At 34.0% G+C, this 27,312-nt stretch overlaps 2 protein-coding genes across 3 annotated transcripts in view; one reads left to right on the top strand and one right to left on the bottom strand.

Annotated features, from left to right (window-relative positions):
* GDI2 (GDP dissociation inhibitor 2) overlaps nucleotides 1–9,548 on the top strand; it is a 30,380-nt gene extending 20,832 nt beyond the window's left edge. The window contains exons 7-11 of the mRNA XM_074269427.1: nucleotides 2,870–2,969; nucleotides 5,810–5,981; nucleotides 7,912–8,056; nucleotides 8,408–8,462; nucleotides 8,559–9,548. Of these exons, the coding sequence (XP_074125528.1) occupies nucleotides 2,870–2,969; nucleotides 5,810–5,981; nucleotides 7,912–8,056; nucleotides 8,408–8,462; nucleotides 8,559–8,705 (619 nt within the window). The 3' untranslated portion in view covers nucleotides 8,706–9,548. The remainder of the gene's footprint in view (nucleotides 1–2,869; nucleotides 2,970–5,809; nucleotides 5,982–7,911; nucleotides 8,057–8,407; nucleotides 8,463–8,558) is intronic.
* A 1,603-nt stretch (nucleotides 9,549–11,151) lies between these two features.
* TASOR2 (transcription activation suppressor family member 2) overlaps nucleotides 11,152–27,312 on the bottom strand; it is a 103,695-nt gene continuing 87,534 nt past the window's right edge. Inside the window, exons 17-21 of one of the 2 annotated variants that reach the window (XM_074269424.1) lie at nucleotides 16,821–16,974; nucleotides 15,990–16,095; nucleotides 14,374–14,552; nucleotides 12,729–12,840; nucleotides 11,152–11,906 (exon numbers count right to left, since the gene is read on the bottom strand). In XM_074269424.1, the coding sequence (XP_074125525.1) occupies nucleotides 11,903–11,906; nucleotides 12,729–12,840; nucleotides 14,374–14,552; nucleotides 15,990–16,095; nucleotides 16,821–16,974 (555 nt within the window). In that variant the 3' untranslated portion in view covers nucleotides 11,152–11,902. Of the gene's footprint in view, nucleotides 11,907–12,724; nucleotides 12,841–14,373; nucleotides 14,553–15,989; nucleotides 16,096–16,820; nucleotides 16,975–27,312 lie in introns of those variants that run through there. The other variant, XM_074269425.1, reaches the window with a different exon arrangement.

Raw genomic sequence — 27,312 nt, 5'->3', positions numbered from 1 at the left:
GTTAAGTAAGTGACTTGCCCAGGTCACACAGCTAGTGTTGTGTTTGAGGCTAGAGTTGAACTCAGGTCCTCCTGACTTCAGGGCTGGTCCTCTATCCACTGGGGCCACCTAGCTGCCCCGAGGAAGCTGTGTTTTTAAAGAATACTTTAAATCACTTTGTCTACCCTATCTCAAAGTAAAGGGGTCAGTAATCTTTGAAATAATATAAAGATTCTTAGCTTTTGAGACTACACAGCTTTAACTTGTGTTCTTCATTGTTGCTCTTGATGATTTTTTAAGTTTTATTTTTCATTCAGAATTTAAACACCTAAAAAGAGAATTTTTATATTCATAAAGCGTGAAAAAAGATTGTAAAAGAAACAAGTCTCCAATTTCTTTGTGCTTGTTTTAAGCAACAACAACATAGTTGCACATACTACTTTAAAAACTGAACTGGTTATCTGGATTTCCTTCTGTTCCTTGTCATTCTTTTTTTTAATCATTGTTGCTAACTTTCCCTCTTTTCCCTCCTCCCATATTAAAAAATAAGGGGAAAAATTTTTTTATAACAAAAAAAGAATTGTTAAGCAAAACAAATCTATATGTTCCACATCCAAAAATGTATGTCATTTTTCACCCATTGTTCTCTGTAAGGAATGAGTAGTATATATTATCAGTTTTCTAGAATATGGCATTCTTGAGTCTTTCACGTTTTTTTATCTATAATATTTTCTTGATTGCTCACTTCACCCATGATTCTTTGAAATCATCTGTTTCACACATTTCTTATGGTTCAGTTATAGTCCATTACATGTATATGCCATAGTTTAGCTAGTTCTTTTTTGGTGGATACCCCTTTAGATTCTAGCTTTTTACTTTTATTACTTTTAATTCTCTCCTCAGGATCAGGAAGTTAGGACTTTCTGGTAACTTCTCTCCCTAGCATATCCCTTTTCTCAAGTCCCTATTTCCACTTGGTTTTCTGTTGAGTTTGATGCATTTCTACACCAATTTGTTTATTTTTATTCATCTTTCTTTTATTTCTTTCAATAAGATTGAGGTTCACCTCATGCCCAGTTTTCCTATACTCTTTTCCACACCTTAGTTATGGGAAATGGCAGTGTATTTTTTTATTTTCCCTTCTCTTTCTCCTTTTCAAACTCTTAGAACAGAAGCATTGTACCCTCAGGATCTTTTTCTTTCTTACTGAATTCCCTTTGAACATGTTATGGTTCTGAAGGGACAGTTGTTTCTTTTCTCCCTATTAGCACTAAATCATCATGAGACATAAACTTATCTTTCTAGATTTCTCTGGATTTTTGTATTTGTATTTCAAGATTTCTACTTGGCTCTGGTCTTTTTTTTTTTTTTTTTTCATCAAAAATATACAAAAGCTTTTTATTCCACTATTGGTTCTTGAAGGATTATACTCAACTTTTCAGAGTAAGTTATTCTTTTGCCTTTTTGGAATATTGTATTCCAAAATCTCCTTTCTATAATAGAAGCCGCCAATTCTTCTGTGATTCTGATTACAGTTCCATGGCACTTGAACTGCTTAATCTTGGCCACTGTAGTAGTATCTTTTCTTTGACACAGATTGTTTAAATTTTGTTTATGTCATTCCTAGTACTGTTTATTCTGGGATTCCTTTTAATCAGTGGATTCTTTCTGTCTTTATCCTCTGGTTCTAATTGATCTGGTCATTTTCATTTAATGGTTTCTTGAAATACAGTATCTAGGATTTTTTTTTTTTTTTAAATCATGGTTTACAGGGAATGGCAATGATCCTTAAATTGTTTTCTAGGTCAGTTTTTGAGACCAGGTATCTTACCTTTTCTTGGATTTTGTTCTAATATTTCTTGCTGTCTTGTGAATACATTGATTTCTATTTGTTCTGTTCTAGTTTTCAGGAAGTCCTCTTCTTGGGTAAGGTTTATCACTTTCTCTTCTAAACTCTTCTTCCAATTTTTTTCTCTAGAGCTTTTTTTATTTCTAGTTACCATGTCTTTTAATTATTCAAATAGTCTTTATGGAAAAAATCACTTTTCCTGCTTAGTTTCTCTCCATTTAGATAGATCTCTAGATCTGTAATACATTTACAAAAGAATTGGTGTTTTCTTTGGTTTACTTATCTCCAGCTTTAGTTCTTTAGGACTTTGTGCTGAGGCCAGAATTTGAAGTATGGCTATGCTTTTGGTTAGGGTGATCAGCTTTGCATGATCTTGCCTGTGTTTCTCTCCCCACCCAGAGCTTTTAGATTGAGAGCACTAGATCTTCTGGGCCCTCTCTGATATCCCAGGCCTGATGGACATGAGAGCCCTCCCTGTGTGGGTCTTTTGGTCTAGGTGTGGCTGTTTCCCCTTCTTCTCTCTCCTCCCTTTCCCTCATCACCCACCAGTGCTTCTTGAACTGATGAGATCCTCACCCTGGGCTATTTTGACCTTCCTGGGTCTTCCTCTAGGGTGGGTTAGGAAATTGCTAACTATTTTTGAACCCTTTGTTCACACTGGGAAGTTGCTAGTTTGTTTGCCTGAACAAGTGTCTGTGCTGGCTTTGGTGGCAGCTCCTTTTCCTATTTCCTCATAACTTCTGGCTGACTTTTTATGCAGTTCTAGGGTAAAAAAGTCACCTACTGTAGATTTCCATCAGGTCTCTTCATCATTATTTGGTCTAGTGTGGATTTCAGATTTTTGTTGGAATTGATATGTGATTGCTGTACTTTTGTTCAGGCAGCCATTTTAGTTAAAAGTTTTTATTAACTTTTAAGTCAAAGTCTTCTAAAAGGAAGTGAATTGATGGAAGTGTCTTTTATAAAAGCTATGAAGAAAGTTTTTAACAGCTATAATTAAAAACTTTTACTGAGATATATTTTTTTCCCTTTCATTTATAGGCTAAGTGCCATTTATGGAGGTACCTATATGTTGAACAAGCCAATTGAAGAAATCATTGTAAAAGATGGACAAGTGATTGGTGTGAAGTCTGAAGGAGAGGTATAGTAGCTTTGGATTTGGGAAGATATCTGATAATAAATTTTGTCATTTAGTGAGTACTTATAACAGGCAACATCTATTTCATACTTCTGATAATCACAGCTAAGATATATATATATGTATGTGTGTGTGTGTGTGTATATATATATATATATATATATATATATATATATATATAGTACTTAACATCCCGTGTGGAAAATTACTAATGACTATTTTGATCTTGTTAGGTACAAGCTATGACACTTAAATAGTAAAATATTATTGGTTTAATAGTATGTCTTTAGAGTCATAAATTTCAGATGTGTTTTAATTGTAATCTTCAGAATTATTCTTTACACAAAATGCATTCTTAGCAGCAAGTTAGCTTTGTTGGATTTAGTTCTGTTTTTACTTTAGATGTGTCTTGGTGTAGTAGAAAATATATTTTGACTGGAAGTCAGAGAACCTAGATTCTAAGTCTGAGCTATTAAGGTCTCTTGCAACTCATGTACTGTGATTTTGTAATTTAATCAATGAAGTTATTTGAGTAACACTGTAATAGCTTGTACGTTTAACATATGGTATGGTAATATAATATAGTGCTAGTCTTAAAATAAGATACTAACAAATTCCATTTTTAGAGAAGTTAAGTCTTTGGATATTGATTAAAATACAAATAAATTTGAAAGAGATAAGTCATTATTAGATATTTCCTAATGAGAATGAAGAATGGATGGCACAGTGGATAAAGCATGGGCTTGCAGTCAGGAATACCCAAGTTCAATATGGCTTAAGTTATTTTTTAATCATCTGCCTCAGTTTCCTCATGTTATGAAAAGATTCAGAAAAGGAAATGTCTTTGCCAGGAAAACCCCAAATGGGGTCAAGAAGAGTTGAACATGATTGAACAACAGTGAAAATGAAAGATGAATAAATTTTGAAGGGTTTGGAAGAAAGGATGTTTATGTTAAGCTGCTGTGGGGCAGAAGGAAAAGATGGGAAGAGAGATTGTGCCTCTGAGTTGTTGCTTGACTTGGTTTGTAATTTTGTGTAGGAGCATAGATATTTGAATAGGTAAATCATTTCTGTAATGTTCTTTTCTCTTATTTAAGCATTTGCTCTCAAGGATCCTGTCCAAATAATTCCACTTATTTCTTGGCTTAATTGAAGTCTGATTAAATGTATTATGTAGGCTAGCCTGCAAACTTGCAGCCAGGTAGGAACAATATGAAGATTTAAATTTTGTCTTTGTGGTGGTTTTAATAAGGTTTATAATGGGAAAGGAATACTTGTGTATAACTATCCTAAGTGGTATCAGGTTTGGCCACATGAGCCTTTATCCTTACTCTTCCTGAGACAAAACCTTAATACTGATATGATTGTGAAATGGCTTGTAGGACAGTATGTATTTTTTTAATGACCTTTTCTTTTCTTTTTGCCCTTCATTCTTCTTTGTTATAATGTAGCCAAGATTTTTTTTTTTAAAAGAATTTCAGACTTATAAGTAATGCTATAGGAAACAAAAATATAAACATATGTTTATTGGAAACTTCTGAAATACTATAAACTTAAAAGTTTTCAATTTGTAAGTGGAGAAACTAACTTTAGGTGTCAAATACTTTTAAGTAGTATGATATAGAATTCATATATGTGCTTGAAAAAATTGTTAAATTGCTGCCCAAGTAGTGCAGTATATTGAAAGAGGCATAGACTGTAAGTCTGAAATCAGAAGACCTGGAGTTTGAGCTGGCACCTCCCCAACCTTCCATTTTCTTCCATCTCCCACCAGCCTTCTAGTCATTCCTGTTACTGCCAAATAAATCACTCTAAACCTTGCCACTCAGGTTTGCAAGTTTGGTGTAATCCTTGGTTCTTGCATTCATTCTATATGTACAGTCTGTTGTTGAATTTTGTCATCTACCTTTATAACATTTGTTGTGTAGGTCACCTCTCTCCATTGACACAGCCACTATTGCTATAAATTTTTCCTCCCAGACCCTCCGTCCTCCCCTCAGCTGTGATTTTTCGTAAAGTTTTCATCTGACCACATCACACTTGTTACTTGGTAAACTCCAATAGCAACCTGTTATCTCCGAGCTTAAATATAAGTTGTTTTCATTTAAATCCCATAACATGGTTCCTCTCTACATTTCAGTCTTCTTACATGTTAATGTCCCTCCATTCTAAGATAGAGCTATGCTGCTCTAAAACTTTCATATCAGGGACATTCCATTTCTCAGTTGACTGTTCTCCCATGTCTAGAAGTCTCCTTCCGCACCTCTGCTTCCTATCTTCTCTGATTTTCCTTCAGGATTTAAATTGTACCTCTTTTAAGAAGCCTTTCCCAACCCCCAAGATTACTTAACCTTCAAATGACACGTACATGTGTATCTTGTTTGCAGATAGTTATTTGCATGTTGTCTATTCCTTCTCGAGAACAGGAACTGTTTTAGCTTTATTATTATTTTTAAAAATATCCCTAGGAGCAAGCACAAACACAGCATCTACTTGGCACATTAACTGTTTTTTGCCTGTTTTTGTACCTGTAGCACTATTTAGCACAGTGCCTGTCATGTAGTATTATGTTGATTTGACTTGACATTACTATACATTCGAATAAATCCTCATTTACTGATTTTCCTCTCTGGGTTGTTTCTTCATCTGTAAAATAAAGGGATTAGACTAGATGATTTAACATCTAGTTTGTTAATTCCCATTAAGTTTATTTATACATTATAAAACTTATTAATTAGCTTCTCTTTGAAAAAAATTTTTAAGTAAAGCTATCATTTGAACACTTTTTACACTATTTAACTGGTGCTTTATTTTGTTGAACAAGTTTTCCTGTTATGTTTCAGATTGCTCGTTGCAAGCAGCTCATCTGTGATCCTAGTTATGTAAAAGACAGAGTAAAAAAAGTAGGCCAGGTGATCCGAGTCATCTGTATCCTAAGCCACCCAATTAAGAATACCAATGATGCCAATTCATGCCAGATCATCATTCCACAGAACCAGGTCAACCGGAAATCAGGTGAGTTGTAAAGATTGGAGACTGATCAGAAGATTATGGTATTTATATATTAGAAAGTGTTATAATAAAAAACAAGTTTCTCATAATTGGAAACTTAAAGTTTAGGAATTGAAATTACAAATTAAATTTATAGGGAGCTTAAAGTGAATTTTTCTCATTTCCAGACTAATGGAACAGAACTTTTTATGCCAGTTTTTGTCACATTAATTTTATTCGTATGAAATTTAAATTGCTATTCATTAGCAATTTTCTTACATGATAAAATCAGGGTTTGACACCAAAAGTAGATGATATCTGGCTAACATTGATGAATATAAGTTAATTGAGTGTGAAAAAATGGAAAGTTTGGTAGAACCCAATCAAATCCCTTAGGGAAGGAAGTATCTTTTAATCTGTTTGGGATCCAGCTTGGTCACAACTATACATAACAGATTTGATTTTTATTGCCCTTTTTGTTTATTTTGTTTTGTTATTGTACCAGTCATCATAGATGATATTTTAAAATAGATGTTCACTGTTTCCATTCATGTTTGTAGTTTTCATACTCAAGCTTCAGCCATTACATTTGTGTGTCATGTTGTTAGTTAGTGTCCAATTGTTGGGCACTAGCCTTTTCCTAGTTTTTTGCTATTATAAAATATATTACTATAACTGATCTTTGACTACTGTGTGTATGTGTATAATGTTGTTTATTCTCAAGTTTTATAGTTACACTAATGCCTTAGATACTTGGTTGCAAACAATTATTCTGGAGAATTGCTTGGTGCGATTGAGGAAGATGACTTGCCCTTGGTCTTTTAAAAATTGAACTTCTAAAAAAAAAAAAAAGTTACTGATTTGATGTTAAGTGGGGAGGGGCACAGGGAGAGTAGTACTAGTGTATAACTTTTTTTCCTTAGAAATTCATTCTAGCCTCTGTTTTTAACTAAGGAAAAATACTCATCAGAAAGTGGATTTTTGCCCAAGATTGTACAACTAGGTGGAAATATTTTTTTTTTTAACATGTTAAATAAATTTTTAGTATTCGTTTTTACAGAATTTTGAGTTCCAAATTTTTTTCCCTTCCTCCCTCCCTCCCTTCCTCCCTCCCTCCCCACCCCCTTCCAAAGACAGTAGGCATTTTGGTATAGTTTATACATGTGCTATCACATAAAGCATATTTCCATATTAATCACAGTCATGAAAAAATAGATCAAAAGGGGAAAAAAAGAATGAAAAAAGTGAAAAAATTATGCTCAGGGTCCATCACTTCTTATTTGAATGTGAATAGCATTGTCTTAGTGAGTTCTTTGTACTTATTGAATTGTTAAGAGCTGAGTCATTCATAGTTGATCATCACACAGTATCTCTGGTGTTGTGCACAGTGTTTTCCTGGTTCTGCTCATTTTCACTTTCCAATAGTTTGCACAAATTTTTCTAGATTTTCCTGAAATCTGCCTGTTCATCATTTCTTAGTGCATGATAGTATTCCATTCATATATCACAACTTGTTCAATCATTCCCGATTCGATGGGCATCCTCTCAATTTCCAATTCTTTGCCACCACAAAAAGAGCTGTTATATTTTTATACATGTAGGTCCTTTCCCCTTTTTTTTTTTATTTTATTTTTTTTATTTTTTATTTTTTTAATTCATTTTTCCAAATTATCCCCTCCCTCCCTCCACTCCCTCCCCCCGATGGCAGGTAATCCCATACATTTTACATGTGTTACAATATATAGGTGGAAATATTAATGGGTTTAGAATTTGAGTCTTCTGAGTCCTACTTCCTTTGCATGATATTGTGCTAGGCTATTTAAAATACTGGCTCAGCAGTACATATAATCATAAGGAATTTAAAATGTAAATAAAGAAAATATATGATTTAAAATGTATAATCACCCAACACTTTTTAATATGCAGAAAATGAATTTTTAATGGTCTGTTATAGATATCTACGTTTGCATGATTTCTTCTGCACACAATGTGGCTGCACAAGGAAAGTATATTGCCATTGTTAGTACTACTGTGGAAACCAAAGAACCTGAGAAAGAAATCAGACCAGCGTTAGAGCTTTTGGAGCCAATTGAACAGAAGTAAGTGTCTTTATTTGTAAGTCATTCCTCCTGGTTAAAAAGCATGTCTTAGTAATTCATTCTGCCTTCCATCTTTGTTCCAGATGAGGGCAAACAAATAGCCGCTAAATAGACGTCTTACAGAACATCAAATTTACACGCCTCTTTATGCTTTGGCCTTGACTGAAACTGTCACCAGGTGTTCTCTTCAAATATAGGGAATTTTTCTGTTGCCAAGTAATCCTGGGAGCACCGAACCATTCATTTAACAACATTCAAGTGCCTATTATGTGCTATGTCCTGGGATAGATATAAAGATAAATATGGTCTTTGCACTCATGTAACTTATATTTTAATCCATTCTCTTTTCAGATTTGTTAGCATCAATGATCTTTATGTTCCAACTGACTTGGGAACAGAAAGTCAGGTTAGTATTGAGATAGAGGCTATGGAAATTTGGGCTTTCCCAGGAGGCATTGCAAAGCCATTTATGTGTCTTCAACTTTCAACTTTATTTCTCCAGATCTTCATTTCCCGCACTTATGATGCTACAACTCACTTTGAGACAACTTGTGACGATATTAAAGACATCTACAAGAGGATGACAGGGTCTGAGTTTGACTTTGAAGAAATGAAACGAAAGAAAAATGACATTTATGGGGAAGACTAATAGCAGTAATATGCTAATATCCAATTAGGAGAAATTTAAATTTCAACTAATACAGAGTTATATCAAGAACCTAATGAACATTATATGAAATCAATATTGTATGGCCTGCTTTTGTAATCACTTCTTTGAAATTGAAGAGTACTATTGCCCCTAAATGTTCTCTTCTCCTACCCTTCTCCCCCCAACCCCCATTTAATATCATGTATTACTGTCTTTCTCCTGGGATGACTGTCTAGAAGTTACAGATTGCTAACATTATGTTCAATTTCCTCAGGTGTGAGAGTATGTGTGCGCGTGTGTATATGTATGTTTTTAAGAGAAAGCACAGCTTAAACATACACTCATTGAGGCAGACAAATAGAACTTGATACAGTATTTGTATCTTTTAATAGTATAGCCTTTTCAATTGTATGCATATTGGGCTCCTGTTGATTCTTTAAGTTCATGTGCTATCTGTTCTCTTAAACATTAAGAAAACTCTAAATTGAACACTCCATTATTGGGCAGCATCCCTCCAAGTCCCATAACCTTCAGTTTTTGTCTTCATATCAAGTATTATGACAGTGCCCAAATGTCATAGTAATTAGTTATGGGTGTAGATTTCTAACCGAGCTTTAAACTTCACATAATTTCGGAGAGGCCTGTGTGCCTAAGGCTGTTTTGGTGTTTTGACCTAATAAAACTTGATTTTAATTAATAGCAGGCAAAATGTGAAAGTAACCTATCCCCCTTGGCTTTTTGGATGGACCAAACCAGTGTAGTGTTAATTTCAGAGCCTCCTGTTCCATAAAACGGCTCTAAATGATTTCTGTACTGCAAAGTAAAGCCAAACTCTGGAAAACAGTACCTGTTTATTGGTCTATTTGCTTCCCCCTATAATAAATTGGCCATTACTTGTTTTTTCCCATATTAGACTTTTTCAAAATAGCATTTTCATGCTTAGGCATTCATGCTCTCATCCACTCAGAAATGACCTGCATTAACCAACTCTGTGGGATTCTGCTTTATGCAGTTAAGAATTGACCATAAAATTTCTAAATGGGCATCATGTGTCAAAATTAACCTCAGTCAGCAACCATTTCAAGAGAAATGAAAAAGAATTTTTTGGTACATGGAAGTTAATAGAAAAACGTTTTTTGTTTGCTTCCAGAAGGCCTGTTCGAATTGATGATGGAGAAAAGACTTTGACCTGCTCCTATAGCCCTTTTCCAATGAGTGCACTATATTCCATGCTTTTTAGCTAACTGCCTGCCACCTTAGAAGGGAGCCTGCTAAAAAGGGGGATTGGCATGGAGTGAGAATGCTCAAACGGGGTAAAAGATTGTCAAGTGGGATCCTCTGCTGGGAGAAATTTGGCCCTATGCTCTGATTTTAACCTTGGTAACTTTAGTTAAATGTAAAGGCTCATTTGTTTTATTTAGGCATATCTGTAGTTAAAGGAATGCTGACTGGGTTGATAACAGATGATGGTGGGAAGAATATATGGAAGCTGATATCTTCCCTTTTCCAGTATTCTTCCACCTACTCTCAAGGAAGGAGTCAGATTATTACCAACTTTGAATTTTCTATCAAGGGATTAGTCTGCTCTTAACTGTCTATAAGCCTACAGATGTAATACAGCGGCCTAAAGCCACTGTTTTATAAGTCATGTATGGAAGAAAAAACAGCCCCCTTAAATTAAAAATTACTTGATAAATTAATGTAACTATAGTTGTGGAACACAAATATTGCCCATGAAAATAAATCTGTACTACAAAAAAGGTCAATTTTTTTTAGGGACAGTGGCACTCAGGTTTTAAATAATATTGATAAGATATATTCCCAGTACTAAAATTTTCCTTTTTAATTACTGAGGCAATGTGTTTGTTGGTTTAATATATTCCTTGTCCCTGGATTAACTATAAATGTGGGCAAATCACCTCTTAGAAATATTACATAAGGCTTTAGATGCTTGAAATAAAAAAAACACAAAGCATGAAAGTAACCAGCCGGATATAATTGGGATTTTTAATGGGCTAATAAGACCCCAACTAAAATACTAATTATAGACTTTATTTATTTACTTTTTTTTTTGTGCTGAGGCAATTCGGGGCTAAGTGATTTGCCCAGGGTCACACATCTAGGAAGTGTTAAGTTTCTGAGATCATATTTGAACTCAGGTCTCTCTGACTTCAGGGCTGATGCTATATCCACTGTGCCATTTAGCTACCCCCCTCCTTATAGACACCTTAAAAAAAAAAAAAACAAAAACCCTAGACATTGGCCCCAGGGAACAGGACATCAAATGTGGATCCCTTGGAAAGCTAGTTTCTAGTGAAGTGGTTTTTTGCATTTAATCTTTTTATAGAGAATATAACTTTTAAGAAGTGAAGAACAAAATTTAACAGAAAGACCTAGAGTGGGGAGTTTTTGTTTTTACATGTATTATAAAATCATTCAGGGAAAAATATTTTATTTGTTTTTTATTTTTTAAAAATTAGGTATAAAACCTATCCTCCAAATAGATACCACATCTTATACAAAGTTCTGTTTAGCTTTGAAGTGTTCAAAGACTACTATAGAAATTTTTGAAATACCATAAACATATGATTATTATTCCTCAGAATATTGACGCTGTAGTGAGAGCTATTTACAAAAACCAAACAATTGCAAATAGGTACCATTTGGGAGAAAAAGAAATTTTAACTTCACGTAGTGTAGCAGTAGACTAATACATTTAGATTAATTTTCTAGAAGATGGGAAATGTGTATAAAAAGAATTTCAGACCATAACATGTACTACTTATGCCTTATTTACATAAACAACCATAAAAAATACACTTGTTAAATGGACTTTTACATTACAGTTTTCCAACTTGTAGCCTTTCAGTAACATTTTCCTATTTTTTTTAATAATGTATGCTACTAGCTTTGTTAAAATGCATCCTGTTTAAAAATAATTTAAAACCCTATAATCCAAAGCTTAACAAGTAAGTCTACTGTGCCATTCTGAAATAAATCACATTTCAGCAGAGTACATCGAAAGGAAAATGATCCTCTAAGGATGTCTGCATTATAATGGAAAATTTATAGTGTAATTGTGAAAAGTGGATTCATTTCTTCCTGAAGGTGTCTGGGGTTGGGGAGGGCAGATCAGAAAGACAAGGAATTTTTTCATCATTGTTAGTCCTGGATCAGCATCAGAGCTGGCACTTGCATCACCTAGACAAAAATAAAATTCACAATAATTTAACAAAGTGGCCCAGAGCTAGGCAAATTTGTGCACTTCTGTAACAAAATCAGAATTAAATTATTCTAGAAATCGAAGTCCTTGAACACAATTGTCTATTACTGAGATAAAAACCAACAATGGTTAGGTGGTTATGCATGCTTGTGAAATTCCTATTTATGGTGAAAGCAACTGTTTTGATTTCTCTAATTCCTTATGAACTTTTTATGGGGGTTCGTAAATTTACATCTATATGGTTTAGAACTTCTATAAAAGTTTACCCTGTTGCCTTAATTGTGGTATGAGTTCTCAAAGTCTGTGCTAGCAGAACATAAGCAATTCTTACCAAAATTAAAAGGTTTCAAATACAGGTTTTAGTGACATAGGAAATTCACATTCTAGATCTGTCCATTGTCCAAGATTTAGCCAGTCGCGTCACCATCAAAGTGGTTAGAGAAAGCAGTCTATATTTTCTACAGACTTAAGGCCCAGAGGAGTTGGAGTCTATATTCATAGAAGAGGTATCTAACAGATAATGTTACTCAAGAACTGAAATAGGCTTGCTTGTTTTCACAATCCTTATTAGCTAGTGGAAACATTTTTTCCTGAGGATGAAGAAATTAAATTTTAGAGTACAATTATTATTAGCAAATTGCATAAGATTACATGGCCATTTTAACCCAATTTCTAGAATTTTTAAAAAAAATATTCTTGGATTTTATATGCATGTGTTTATAGCACTGAATTTTTAAATTTATTGTATGTTTATAATCACACAAGGTAGATAGAAAAGGCCATGAAAAAATTATACTCACCAATAAGTTGCCTTAAATGGAGCTGCTTTTTGTACAATTCCAGCAAAATTATTTATATCAGTAACAAGGATTCCATTATTTTCAAACATCTCTCTGCAGGTATTTAGTTTATCTATTTAAAAAAAAAAATTAAAAAACCATTAAATTACTTGGTTGCCAAAAAGATCATTAATACAAGTTAAGTTGCTGTTTCTGCTCCCTTACCAACCCTTTTCCCTAGGTAGTGATTGGAAGCATCTTATGGGTCAAGGTTTCTTAAACTTTTTCTACTTTTTATGTAATCCACAGGAATACAGGTCTATAAAAGAGGTATATAAATCAGACACTAATAATCATAATTGTGTGACCCTCGCAGTGTTACGAGACCCCATAAGAGGTCACAAATCATGGTTTAAGAAGCTGAATTACGGGCAAATAGCAGTAAACGACAATTCTCAGGATACTTTCCAGGAAAGAAAGCAGCTGTAAGATGGCTCCAAATACAAGCATGCACATTGTAGGTAACAAGCTAAACGAAGGCAGAGGCTTGGAATGAAACTCATGATAATACAATGGGTTCTTCAAGTATTTCTTATTCAAACAAAACAATAGGTAAAAGGGATGAAGCACCGTATATTAATATATTGTAATGTGAAAAAAATCTAGCAGAGAACAGAAACCCTGAGGAAAGATCAAGGAAGGCTAAAAGAATTATATAGATGAAAAATTTGGGAAACATCATAAATCTGGCATAAAGGCATGGGACAACTTCAGTTATCAGGCCATATTCTGTCAAAAAGCAGCTGGTCTTAAGACAGGGTAAGGAACTGATTTGTAATGTGTTTTAACTGAAGAACAGGTAGATGAGGTTATGCAAGGGTGTGAGGGAGAGACCACCTTCACAAGAGTTTATGATGGAAGAGAGTAAAGCTTTGGATAGAATCTAACAAGCATGCTTTTGTTCTAAGAAAAACTTACGGGATATAGTGCATAATTGTATAATATTGAAAGAAAAGGAAGAAATTTCTTCTCTTAACATTTTTATTAATAATTTGGTTTTATTCTATTCTACAGAAGAGACACAACATAGCTTCAATTGTCTGAAAAAGCTGGTGAACTGGAAAAGATGAATAAGTTTTTGGACACTGGGCATAGATTAAGAGAGTAATGGGACATAAACTGCAAAAAGCCAGATTCAAGCTTGATATGACAAAAGATGGATTATCATTTGCCAGGTATAGTGTAGAATGGATTCTTTTGCTAGCTATGTTAGACATATCTTCTGAGTCTCTACCAACTTTTCAGAATTTCTGATTCATACTCATGAATCATTCCCAATCATGAATTCATACCATACTGAATTGCTCTAAAAATAAAATGGCAAACTTTGTAATATAGCAGAAAAAGTTAATTAGGTGTAGTGAAATAACAAACTACCAAATTTCAATATGGCTACTAAAGAATACATGCATACAGACTAAAAATTAACCCTATTTTGTATGTCACTGGAAATTACTAAATATATTACCAAATAGTAATTTTACAATTACTCATCTCATAAAAAAACTGGCCAACATCTCTATTCTGCTAAATATTCTAGCATTCTAGTGATTATAATAGAAAGGTGAAAAGCAGTTTGTAAACATGATTTTAACCATATATTTACCTGTTAGGTATACAGCAAACCTGGCATTGATATGTAGAACTTGTAAGTTCAGTAGACATTTCAAATATTCTGATTTTGTCGATTTGGAATCACACTGGTGATAATGAAGCACTTCAATGATATTTGCACTCTGGTATGATTTCAATATTGAATTTTTACTATGAGCAACTGAATCTACTCTGAAAAAAGAAAACAGAAATGTTAATTAAGCTGGAAAATGTAATCTACAAACTATACATTCATTCCTAAGTATTTTTCTTCTTGTATATATTTATATTCTAATAACATTACCACATTGTCTCAGATATTTAAATTCCCAAGTCATATAATTGCTCTTTGCTTTAAGGGTTACAAAATGATTTCCTCAAAATGACTCTATGAGGAAGAATGATCAGCTAGTATTTGTTTTTGAAAAGTCGTTTTGATCATGTCCGACTGTGACCTCATTTAGGGTTTCTTTGAGAAAGATACAGGTGTGTTTTGCCATTTCCTTTGCCAGTTCATTTTATAGATGAGGAAACTGAGGAAAACAGGGTTAAAGTGATTTGCCCAGGATCGAACAGTTGGCAAGTGTCTGAGGCCAGATTTCAACTCAGATCCTCCTGAATCCAGGGTGGTGCTCTATCTACTGTACCATTCCAGGACTCTCAAAAGCCTTAACAACAATGCTTCCAGTCCAGTGTCTTGGCCATCAGCCTGAAAAGTGTTAATTGTGTTGATGCAGACTGGCAACTGCTCATACATGTGTCAAAGTTAACAGTTACTAAAGAATGAGAGAGGAAAGCTCTTGTTACTAATGTCCTTGGTACTCCAAATGGTTCAGTATCAGAGATCTAGTCATTTTGTTAAAGGATATGACATTTAAAACACTGAAATCCTAAGACTATGGAGCTCAATTTCCCATGTGTTTCCTATTAGAATTTGAGTTCTGGGAGAAAAGGGATGTCTTAACTTTTCTATTTGTATCCCTGGTATTAAATGCATTTGTTTATTCATTTATGTCTGGCCAAAGCTCTCCAAATCATAATTTGTTTCTGGGTGATTCTATATATAAAAAAATTATATATATATATTTTTTTCCTTTTTTTTGGGGGGGGGGCTGTCCAGGAGAGATGGTGATGGTGATACCACCACCTCAGCAACAGCAAATAATGCTGGAAGGTGTCTGCTTCTTTATGATTTGAAAGGATTACCTGAAGAATGGGGGAAAATATTTCCCAATTATGATATGTTTCAATTATTTTTGTATTAAATAATTTAATTCTAATTGTTTAGAACACTTTAGTAAGTACTTAGTAAGTGCTTGCTGAATTGTACAATACTAGAGCTGGAAAGGAATATATTCCTACCCATTAAGCAGGCCCATATGCAATCAAACTATTTCCCTTAGGAAATATATTTGTTCTTCACAAAGCAGCATTCACTTTCCAGCATTATCATATACCTTTTGCTGAAGTGGTGCTAAACATTCATATGCTCTGACATCTCTAATTAGGATATTCAAAGAAAAGGTAAAAGAAGCCAAATAAATCTGGTGACTCCTAAATAAAAGTGCTTTCTCTTGATGAACTGAAAATTTTAGAATAAATTTTTAATAAAAACTCAAAAAGCCTTACCTTACATCTTCTTTTAGCTTTTTACTTTCTCTATAATGAAGCAACCATTTCCACCTTCCATTTGCATTTAGTTTTTCCAAGATTTTGACAATTTCCTTTAGCTGAACTGTAAAAAGAATACATTGATTTCAACAACAACCAGCACCCACTGGACCACAAATCTACTTATTCTGGCTTACAAGAAGCATATTTCTAGGTAAATATGAACATTACTAATGCCACCTGTGGACTTAAGGCAGTAGCTGTCAATTCTACTCATGTAGGCTACATTTCAAATACACATTTTAGTCTTTTGGCCTAACTCCATGCCAGTTCCCTGACACTATGAATCACGGGGACAGGCCCAGCAGTCTAGAAGAATATTTTATTCATTATAGCATCTGAAATGCTGGGGTGTTGTAAAGCATACAAGAAATTAAATGTATGAATCTCAGATAATACACCTTCAAAGGAGGCATTCTCATGGTACTTACAAATATACAACATATACTTGTATTTCATTTCTAAAATCTATCTTGGGTAGAAACAAGGGACTGGGACTCAGTAGCCAGGGCAAGATATGAGCATAATAGAGAAGCTTTTACCTTAGTTAACATGTTTTTCCATAGGCATTCTATACCATAAGGAAAAAATAATGTGTGAGGATTCAAACAAATTTTCTGGATTTTAATGGATTTTAGCAATCCATAATAAGATTCCAATATATGAATAAAATGAGATTATCATGAAAATTGATTCCTGTGAATTGTACTAATCTGCACTCCACCTGAGTGACAACTTTCAAATAAACTATCTGCCCGAGTTCCAAAGAAAAGGGAAGGGAGGACAAACCTAATGTTACAGCTTCTAATACTTTTTCATCAGACACCACGAAGCCTCCTGTACGAAACAGCTCCTGATAGGTACCATCTAGGACATCACCTGGGCTGTCAACTCCAGCAAACATGACACTGGGGAACTGTTTCAGTCTCAGCAAAGAAGGAATCTGTCCAAAACAAAATGATTATCTAGTAAAGGCAAATCCATGGGATTCTGTTTAACAAAACACATTTTCCATTTGGCCTTTTTTCCCTGCCATTTTCTAGGCTTTTATATACGGGTCTAAAAAGAAAAGATCCTGGATGATGAGAACAGTTTCACATTTTCTAAAAACGTAATGAAAATCAGTGAAATGAGAATTCTCTTGATTTAAGTTGGTTATTTTTATAAAAGTGTGCCACAATCTGGAGGTGCTTTGTAAAAAAAATTAAAGACTACAAACTAAAATGTAAGCCATCAAAAGCAGTTTCAATATTGAATTTTCTGAGGCTGGGGTTAAGTGACTTGCCCAGGTCACACAGCTAGGAAGTGTTAAGTGTCTGAGACCAGATTTGAACTCGGGTCCTCCTGAATTCAGGGCTGGTGCTCTATCTACTGTACCACCTAGCTGCCCCCAATCTGACACATTGTTGCCAGTGATACCTACAGATGTCATGTTATAGTAGGCTTATGGGAGACCACTTGTAGAACATACCTAGTTTGTGTTTACCAAGCCACATCTCTGTATATGGAATGTGAGACAGCAAATACCTATTTTAAAAGATGCAAATGCATTCATCATATATTTTAGATAAGCAAGAATTAGGTAAACTTTGGAAAGGCTTACTTGTAAGAATTATGAAAGTAGTATGAAAATCTTGCTAACGAGTGTAAAAGAAACCAGTGCGTGCTGTAGGGCAAACCATGTTTCTGAGTATTTCTTAACAAACAGATCCACTTGAAAAGGAAATTCTTTAAGGCCTTGCCAACATGTTATGAAAATATATTCTCTGTTGGAATATATTTCCATATCATCAATAACATTGTCCTTTCTCATCATTGTTTGACTTCTTGAAGTACTTTATTTAAGTCTTTATGATGGATAAAAGGCCAAAAAATAAAAACAAGAATACACAATACTTTTTAATATATTTCATCTGCTTAATAAAGAAATATGTATTAAGCTATCTTCTACGTATGTCACACCCACCAAACTGAAAAAAAAAAAAATAATAATAAAGCAAAAATAGAAGAAATAAAGTATGTACCTTCATAGAAGGTGCATCAAGTTTGATGACTTGAATTAGTGAGGTTTGGAAAAATAAGTATACTCATTTATATATTGCTAGCCTATGAACCTATCCAGTAACAGCCTATGGAATATCTCAGGAATTAAAAGAGACTAAGGTTTTAATATTTACAAGGGCAAGGAGGCGTCCCAAATCCACACAGAGGGATCTAATTCTGTATAGAATAAAGGAATAAGTCACCAAGAAGTTCTCTCACAAAACTGGTGGACTGAGGGAATCTGCACTCAGGGTGACAGTCCAGGGTGAAGCCAGTTGAGGACGCTAAACTAAAGACAACAAGCAAGTTCAACAGTAAGCACCAACTAAGAAGCTCTGACCCAAGCAGTGGGGTGGAATTTCAGTTCCAGTATGAAGACTGAAGAGAAACCCAAAGCAAGGAGAAGCTTCTAATTCTGTTATTCCTTATCTGAAGAACTTTGCAACATGTCAAGAGTGGAATCCAATAGTAGTCTATTGGAAATCCAACTATGGGCAATTGCAAGGTCCAGATTCAGGTCAGGAATCTACAGAATTCAGATCAAGAAGGCAGTGATCAGATTTTATTCTCAATCATAAAACTCTTGACAGCACCAAAAAGCTTGCAGATCCCCAGGGCTGATCTATCTGTCCTTGAAAACCTCAAATAACAGCACTCTACCCCAGGATAGCAGTGAAAGGAACCAAGATGACATTGAATTCATATATTCTCTCCAGAAGTGAAAGCCCAAACTCAAGAAGGATTAGAGGCTCAATTCCAGAAAGAAAATAATTAGCTCAAAAGAAGAAAAAAAAAAAAGGTGCACAGACACAAATGCCACTAAAAATTCTGGAAAAGATGGAAAAAAATTTTAAAACCAAACTAAAGTACTGGAAAAAAAATCGGGGAAAAGAAAAAAGATTTGAAAAACAGTTAACAGCCTAAAACATGAGGTATAAAAATCTTACCAAGAAACTAGCTCCTTGAAAATCAGAAGAGATCAAAGAGAAGTTAATTATTCCATGTGATAAGAAATATTAAAGTCAAAAAACTGAAAAAATAAACCATTAAGAGATAACTCAAGAATATATTTTAAAATGGTATTTACACACATATATTGTATCTAGGTTTTATTGTAACACATGTAAAATGTATGGGATTGCCTGTCATCGGGGGGAGGGAATGCAGGGAGGGGGGGATAATTTGGAAAAATGAATACAAGGGATAATATTATAAAAAAAAAATTACTCATGCATATATACTGTGAAAAAAATTCTAAATAAATAAAAAAAGAAAAAAATTAAAAAGCAATACTTTTAATTAAAAAAAAAAAAAACCAAATGTCAAGAAACATCAAAAAAAAAAAAAAAAAAAAAGAATATATTTTAAAAGAAAGAGTCTCAATAAGAAATTTCAAGAAATCTTAAAAGAAAACTGCCCAGATCATTCAGAACCAGAAGCTTTTAAGTAAAAATGTTAAGAATCCATTGGTAGAGAACTCGCTCAAAATTAAGCTGCCCACAGCTACACTATTGCTAAAAAACAGAGCTTCTTAGTTAGTCAAAGGAAAAACAACACAAGCAGTCAGAAAAGAAAAAAAATAAAATACCTAGGAGCTTAAGATATCTTAGAAGGGCTTTAGGAAAGGTCTGTCTGAATTAGGTACGGGGAAACACAGCCTGGAATGGGGAGTAGGAAGCTTTTAGCCCAAATACAGTAGCATTGGATTTTCTGCTCTGCTTCAGAGGGCCAGTGGATCAGCAGTGAGATCTCTAGCACAGTCAGAGAAGGTAAATTGTGAACTCCTGCATAACAGTAGGGACAAGGTTAGGCCAACCCAGCAGAGTGGGAGAGCGTGCAGCCCCCCTGCAAATAAAACCATAAACTCTGGGACAGTCTTGTGCCCAAGGAACAGAGCTCAATTCTTAAAACTGAGTAAAAAAGAGCCCTAATCATAGAAAGCTACATGCTAATAGTGAACATTGGAACACAAACTCCAAAGAGAACAGCAATGCCAAAATGCCTACATGTGAAGCCTCAAAGGGAATATGAACTGGTCTTAAGCTCCAAGAATTCAAAAAGAATCTTAAAAGAGAGAAAAAAATGGGGAGAAGAAATGAAAGTTAAACAATAAAATTATGAGGTTTTTTTTGGGAAACCCAAAAGCTTAGAGAAGGGAGCACAGAAATTGAGAAAACAACTCATTAAAAAAAACAATTGGTGAGATGGAAAAAAAAACACACTGAACAAAACAACTTTCAAATGGTCAAATCAAAAAGGAGGTAAAAAAGTTAAATGAAGAAAATATTCACAAAAAATTGGAATTGGACAAATGGAAGTAAATGTGACAAGAATTAGTCAAAAATCCAAAAAATGGAAGAAAAAAAAAAAAAAGTACAACACTTCACAGGAAAAAGAATCAACCAGGAAAATAGACCCAAGAGAGACAACCAAAGAATTACTGGACTAGGTGAAAGCTATGATGGAAAAAAGAGTCTGGACAGCATTCTTCAAGAAATCAACAAGAAACAACAACAAAACAAAAACAAAAGAGAAAGAAAAAGAAAAACCTGCTCTAATGTCCTAGAACCAGAGGGCAAAATAGTCATTGAAAGAATCTACTGATGATCTTGTGAAAGAGACCTTAAAATGAAAACTCCAAGGAATATTGTAGATAAATTCCAGAATTATCAGATTAAGGAGAAAATACTGCAACCAGTCAGAAAGAAAAAAAAAAATGTTGAGGAACTACAATTAAGTATTACCCAGGACCTAGGCACCTCCTACAATAAAAGATCAAAGGGCCTGGAATATGATATTCCAGAAGCAAACAAGCTCATACTACAACCAGAAATCAAGTACTCATCAAAATTAAGCATTATCTTTTGGGGGAAAAAGATGGACATTCATAAAACAGGGGATTTTCAATCATTTCAATCATGAAAAGACTAGAGGTATACAGAAAATTTAAGTTTCAAGTACAAAACTCAAAAGAAACAAAAGTAAACAGGAAAGAAAAAAAAAGGAATGTTTTTTAAAGGTTAAAATGTTTACAATCTTTACATGCGAAGGTGATACTTCTAACTCTTGAGAACTGCATTTTTGTCAGGGCAGTTAGGAGGAGTATATATATAGACAAATGGTGTAGGTATAAGTTGACTATTGTGATGGTATAAAAAAATGGGGTGGAAAAAGATTGTATTGGGGAGAAGAAGAAAGGGGATGAGGCACAAAAGATCTATTACACTGGAGGGAAAAAAGGGAAGGGGATATGCATTATTCAAATCATAATCTCACTGGATTTAGCTCAAACATGGAATAACATGCATACTTAGTTTGGATATAAAAATATATCTCACTCTATTGCTAAGTAGGAAGGGAAAATAGAGGGGGGCTAATAGAAAGGAGAACAAATTGAAAGAAGTGGGAGTCAGAAGCAAAACACTGGTGAGGAGGGACAGGGTGAACAGAGAGAGAAAAGTATAGAGGGGAAAAAAAGAGGATGGCAGGAAATCATTAGTAATTTTTTTTTTTTTTTTTGAGGCTGGGGTTAAGTGACTTGTCCAGGGTCACACAGCTAGGAAGTGTTAAGTGTCTGAGATTACATTTGAACTGGGGTCTTCCTGAGTTCAAGGGTGGTGCTCTATCCACTGGGCCACCTAGCTGCCCCTAGGAAATCATTAGTAATCTTAACTGTGAATGTGAATGGGATGAACTTTCCAAAAGAATGGAAGTTGATAGCAAGTAGAGTGGATTGTAAATCAGACTCCTACAATATGTTATTTAAAAGAAACACATCTGATACAGAATGATACATACAGAGCAAAGGTAAAAGGCTGGAGCAGAATCTATTATGCATCAGCTGAAGTAAAGAAAAGCAGGGGTAGCAATCCTGGTCTCAGATCAAGCAAAAGCAAAAAATAGATCTAATTAAAAGAGATAAGGAAATGACATCTTGCTAAATGGTACCACACATATTGAAGTAATATCAATATTAAATCAGCATTCAAATTCTTAAAGGAGAAGTTAAAGTGAGTTGCAAGAAGAAATAAACAGCAAAACAATACCAGCAGGGGAATTTCTCTTGGAACTAGATAAATCTAACCACAAAATAAACAAGAATAGAAAGGAATGTATGTTTTTCAGTGGTAGATGGCATCTATACAAAAATTGACTATGTATTAGGGCATAAAAATCTCATAATCAAATGCAGAAAGGCAGAAATAGTAAATGTATTTTTCAGATGATGATGAAATAAAAATTACATTTAATAAAGAGTCTTAGAAAAATAGGCAAAAAAACCCAATTCAAACTAAATAATACATTCTCTTTGAGCCAAACTCGATGAGATTAAGGTTCACATAATGCTCATTTCTCCTCCCTTCTTTCCCTCAATTATTATAGCTCTTTTTTGCTTCTTCAAATAATATAATTTACTCCATTATATTCCCTTTTTTTCCCCCAGTACAATCTGTTTTTCATTTCTAGTTTCTTTTTTATATCACCACAATAAAGTCAAATTATAGCTATATCCTCTAAGCATACCTCTAACAAAGACAATTTTCAAGAGTTATCAACTCTTGAGATTTTTATGCCCTAATACATATATCAACTTATCTATTCATATAGCTATATAAACTTTTTAAGTTAAAAAAAAAAGTTTTTAAAAATTTTTCTTTTTTATATTCTCTTGAAATCTGTTTTTGAACATTAAAATTTTTTGTTCAGCGCTGGTCTTTTCATCAAAAAATAAACGAAATCTCCAATTTTATTGAATGTCCATCTTTTCCTCTGAACGATAATGCTTAATTTTGCTGGACAGTTGGTTGATTCTTGGCTGCAGTGCAAGTTTCTTTGCCCTCTAGAATATCATATTCCACAACTTTCAGATTCTTTAAAGTAGAAGCTGCTAGGTTCTGGGTAATCCTGACTGTAGCTCCTCATTATTTGAATTGTTTCTTTTTGGCTGCTTGCAGTATTTTCTCCCTGATCTGCTAATTCTGGAACTTAGCGACAATATTTCTTTGAATTTTCATTTTGGACCCTCAGGAGGTGATTAGTGGATTCTTTCAATGGCTATTCTACCTTCTGGTTCTAGGACATCAAGGCAGTTTTCCTTAATGATTTCTTGAAAGATGTTATCTCTGCTCTTTTTCTTCATTGTGGTCCAATAATTCTTAGTCTCTCCTGGATCTATTTTCCAGATCAATTTTTCCAATAAAGTAATTTACAATCTTTTTTTTTTTTCTTTTCATTTTTTGGTGCTTTTGTTTGATTGATTCTTAATGTCTCATTGAGTCACTCTAGTTTTTATTTCTTCAATTCTAGTTTTTAATGATTTTTTCTTCAATTAGCTTTTTTACCTCCTTTTGCATTTGGATAATTGAATTTTTAAATGAGTTTTTTTGTTCACTTGATTTTTTCACTCCATTTCACCAATTTTATTTTTTATGGAGTTGTTCTCTTTTCCCATTTTGCCAGTTCTGTTTTTCAAGGAGTTGTATTCTTTTTCAATTTCACCAAATCTATTTTTTAATACATATATATAATTTTTTTCAGATAATATCTGTGTTTCTTTTTCTTTTTACATTTTATAATTCTTAATTCTTTTTTAAATTTTATTTTATTTTTAAATTAATTATATAATTATAACTTTTTTTTTTTTTGACAGTACATATGCATAGGTAATTTTTTTTTTTTTTAAACAACATTATCCCTTGTACTCCCTTCTGTTCCGAATTTTTCCCCTCCTTCCCTCCACCCCCTACTCTAGATGGCAGGCATTCCCATACATATTAAATATGTTATAGTATATCCTAGCTACAATATATATGTGCAGAACCGAATTTTGTTGCTGTTGTTGCAAAGGAAGAATTGTATTCGGAAGGTAAAAATAATCTGGGAAGAAAAAAAAAATGCTCACAGTTTACACTCATTTTCCAGTGTTCCTTCTCTGGGTGTAGATGATTCTGTCCATCATTGAGCAATTGGAATTGGATTAGCTCTTCTCTGTGTTGAAGATATCCACTTCCATCAGAATACATCCTCATACAGTATCATTGTTGAAGTGTATAATGATCTCCTAGTTATGCTCATTTCACTCAGCATCAGTTCATATAAGTCTCTCCACGCCTCTCTATATTCCTCCTGTTGGTCATTTCTTACAGAACAATAATATTCCATAACATTCATATACCATAATTTACCCAACTATTCTCCAATTGATGGGCATCCATTCATTTTCCAATCCTTTTTCAAACTCTCCTGGAAAGCTTTCATTTTCTTTCCCAATTTTTCTTCTTTCTTTTAGGATCTTTTTTTTTTTTTTTTAATTCTTCCAAGAGAGCCTTTTGAGTTAAAGACCAACTCATATCACCTTTTGAGGCTTCATCTGAAGATGTTTTATCTTGAGTGTCCTCCTCAGGATGGAGGTCTGTTCTTCTCTGTCTCCATAAGAGCTCTCTATAGGCAGAGCTCTTTTTGCCTTTTCGCTCATTTTAAAAGGTTGAAGTCTAGGCTCTTAAGGAAAAAGGGAGACTATTCCAAGCTGCTTCTACAGGTGACAGTGGCTTCACACTGTCCAGTGCTGCTGGCTTCCTTCCTGTGCTGGCTGGGAGTGGCTGGGGTTCAGGAACTCACTATTTGCTTTCTATAGTTGCATTAAGAGGTCTTGAAGCTAATCTGCTGTTCCACTGGCTTCTGAACCAGATACTTTAAAGTGGAAATCCTGTAGCCAATACTGCTGTATTTTGGCTAAGAGTCTCCCAGTCAATTTTACCAGCAGGGAGGCCTCTCTGTCCTAGGTCCCTGTGCTGTGTGTGTGCTTGAGGCCACCTCTCCCTCATCTCTGACTGAGCCAGACTTTTCTTGAAGTTCTTCCAAAATATCTTCTGCTGTAAACTTGTTACATTCCAAACATTTGTGGATTCTGTCGTTCCAAAAGTCATCCTGCAGCTTCATCTGCCAGGATTAACTCAAAGACCTAACTACGCTCTGGCATGTTGGCTCTTTCCCTTACCCCGCCCCCAACTAAAGTATAATACTAAAGAATTAATGGGTCAAACAATAAATCCCAGAAACAATCATTAATTTCATCATGAGAATGACAATGATGAGATAACATATCAAAACTTATGGATGCAGCCAAAAGTTGTTCTTATAGTAAATTTCTTAGATCTAGATGCTTAGATTTGACTAAAACAAAGAAAGAAGATATCAATGAACCATAGCATGCATCTAAAAAAGCTAGAAAAAGAACAAATTTTAAAACCCCAATTAAATACAAAGGTAGAAATTCTGAAAATCAAAGGAGTGATTAACAAAAATGAAAGAAAACTATTGAACTAGCAAATAAAATTATTTGTTTTATGAAAAACCAACAAAATAGACAAACCTTTGGTTAATTTGATTAGAAAAGAAAAGCAAAATACCAGTATCAAAAATGAAAAGTGTGAACTTACCACTAATGAAGAGGATAATAAAGCAATAATTAGGAGCTATTTTGCCCAATTATATGCCAATAAATCTGATAATCTAAGTAAAATGGATGAATGCAAAAATATAGATTGCCCAGATTAACAGAAGAGGAAAAATATATAAACAATCCCATTTTAGAAGAAGTTATGGGAGGATTCTGGGAAGATGATGCCATAAGTCAGTAACATTTCAAGCTCTTCACATTTCTTCCACAAACGGAACAAATTTGTGCCTCACAGCAAACACAGACTGGAGAAAAATCAAGACAACTTGGGGGCAGAACAGGAGTCCTGTTAGGATAATCCAAGAAGATCTGAAGAAAGATCCCAGGCCAGGGATTAATCAGTGTGAAGTACAAACATCTCTGGGCTAAGTCCACAGAAACAGCAAGGGGAAACTTGAGGCTAGCTGAGTTTGGCTAGAATCTCAGCAGGAACCACAGAAACTTTCGCCTTCTGGATTGTGTGTGGAGTTAGGTATCTGAGTCTAAGAAAACTGAGGGAACCTTGGCTGACTAGGAACACCAAGCCCAGCTGTGTTACAAATACATGACCCTGGATAATAAGAAGCCAGCTTACCCAGTAAGTGCAAAAGCAATAGGGCAAGGATGCTGCTGGATGTGGGCACTTGCTTAGGGGAGGTGGTATGTGAGCACCCTGCTTTTGGTTTGGGGTTCTAGGTCAGAAGGAAGAGCTTAAATGAAGCTAGAGATACCATTCCCTCCTCACATGATTTATACTGATACTTCTCATTTAAAAAAAAAAAATGCACAGGCAAAGAATTCTATCATAGAAACTTACTATGGGAATAGGGAAGCATGGGATTCATTTTCATAGGACACTGAAGAAAGCCCAGAGAGAATTTATAGAATTAAAAAAAAAAAAAAAAAAAAAAAAAAAAAAAGAATTTAAAAGTCAAATGAGACATTGAGAAAAAAACAAAAGCAAAAAACATCCAAGAAAAACAAGAGGACTATGAAAAAGTTAACCAACTAGAAAAGGAGATATCATATATAAAGATAAAATAAAGATAGATAAAGATGAAAATAACTTTGAAAATTAGAATCAAGCAAGGGGAAAACATTGAAAATATAAGACCAAGAACTAAGAAAACAATATAAAGAATAAAAAAACAATTAGAACGTGAATATCTTATTAAAAAAAACAAAACAAAACCTAACAGATCTAGAGTACAGATCAAAAAGAGAAAATGCAAGAATTGGACTATCTGAAAGCTGTGATTAAAAAAAAAAAAAAAAAAAAAAAAAGAATCTGACATAATAATGCAAGAAATAATACAATGAAAGTATCCTGGAATGATAGAACATGAGGGGAAAGTAAAAATACAAAAAGATCTCTCAAAGAGATCCTTTGTGGAAATCACATAGGAATATTATTGCCAAATTTCAAAACCCTATATCAAAGAGAAAATTTTGCAAGAAACAAGGAAAAAAAATTACAATTCAAATATGCTGAAGCTACACTTAAAATTGTACAGGACTTAGTAACAGCCATAATAAAATACCACAGGTTCTGGAATCACATATGGTGGCAATCAAATGAACTTAGGCCTGTGGCCAAAAACAACATATCCAACAAAATTATTTAAAGAATGTTGAATGGGGGGAAAAAAGGATATTTAATGAATTTGCAGATTTCCTGGACTTTCATCCAAACCTAAATTCAACAGAAAATTTGACATATGAGCCAATATCAAAAATTAATTTCAAGGAACATAACAGTGACAAAAATTTTATGGTTTTTGGAAATGTACACCATATGTT

The sequence above is a fragment of the Sminthopsis crassicaudata genome, chromosome 5 (genome assembly GCF_048593235.1).
Source record: "Sminthopsis crassicaudata isolate SCR6 chromosome 5, ASM4859323v1, whole genome shotgun sequence".
In the NCBI taxonomy this organism is placed as follows: domain Eukaryota; kingdom Metazoa; phylum Chordata; class Mammalia; order Dasyuromorphia; family Dasyuridae; genus Sminthopsis; species Sminthopsis crassicaudata.
The sequence above is the reverse complement of the archived record's forward strand: the minus strand, read 5'-3'. Positions and strand labels throughout refer to the sequence as shown.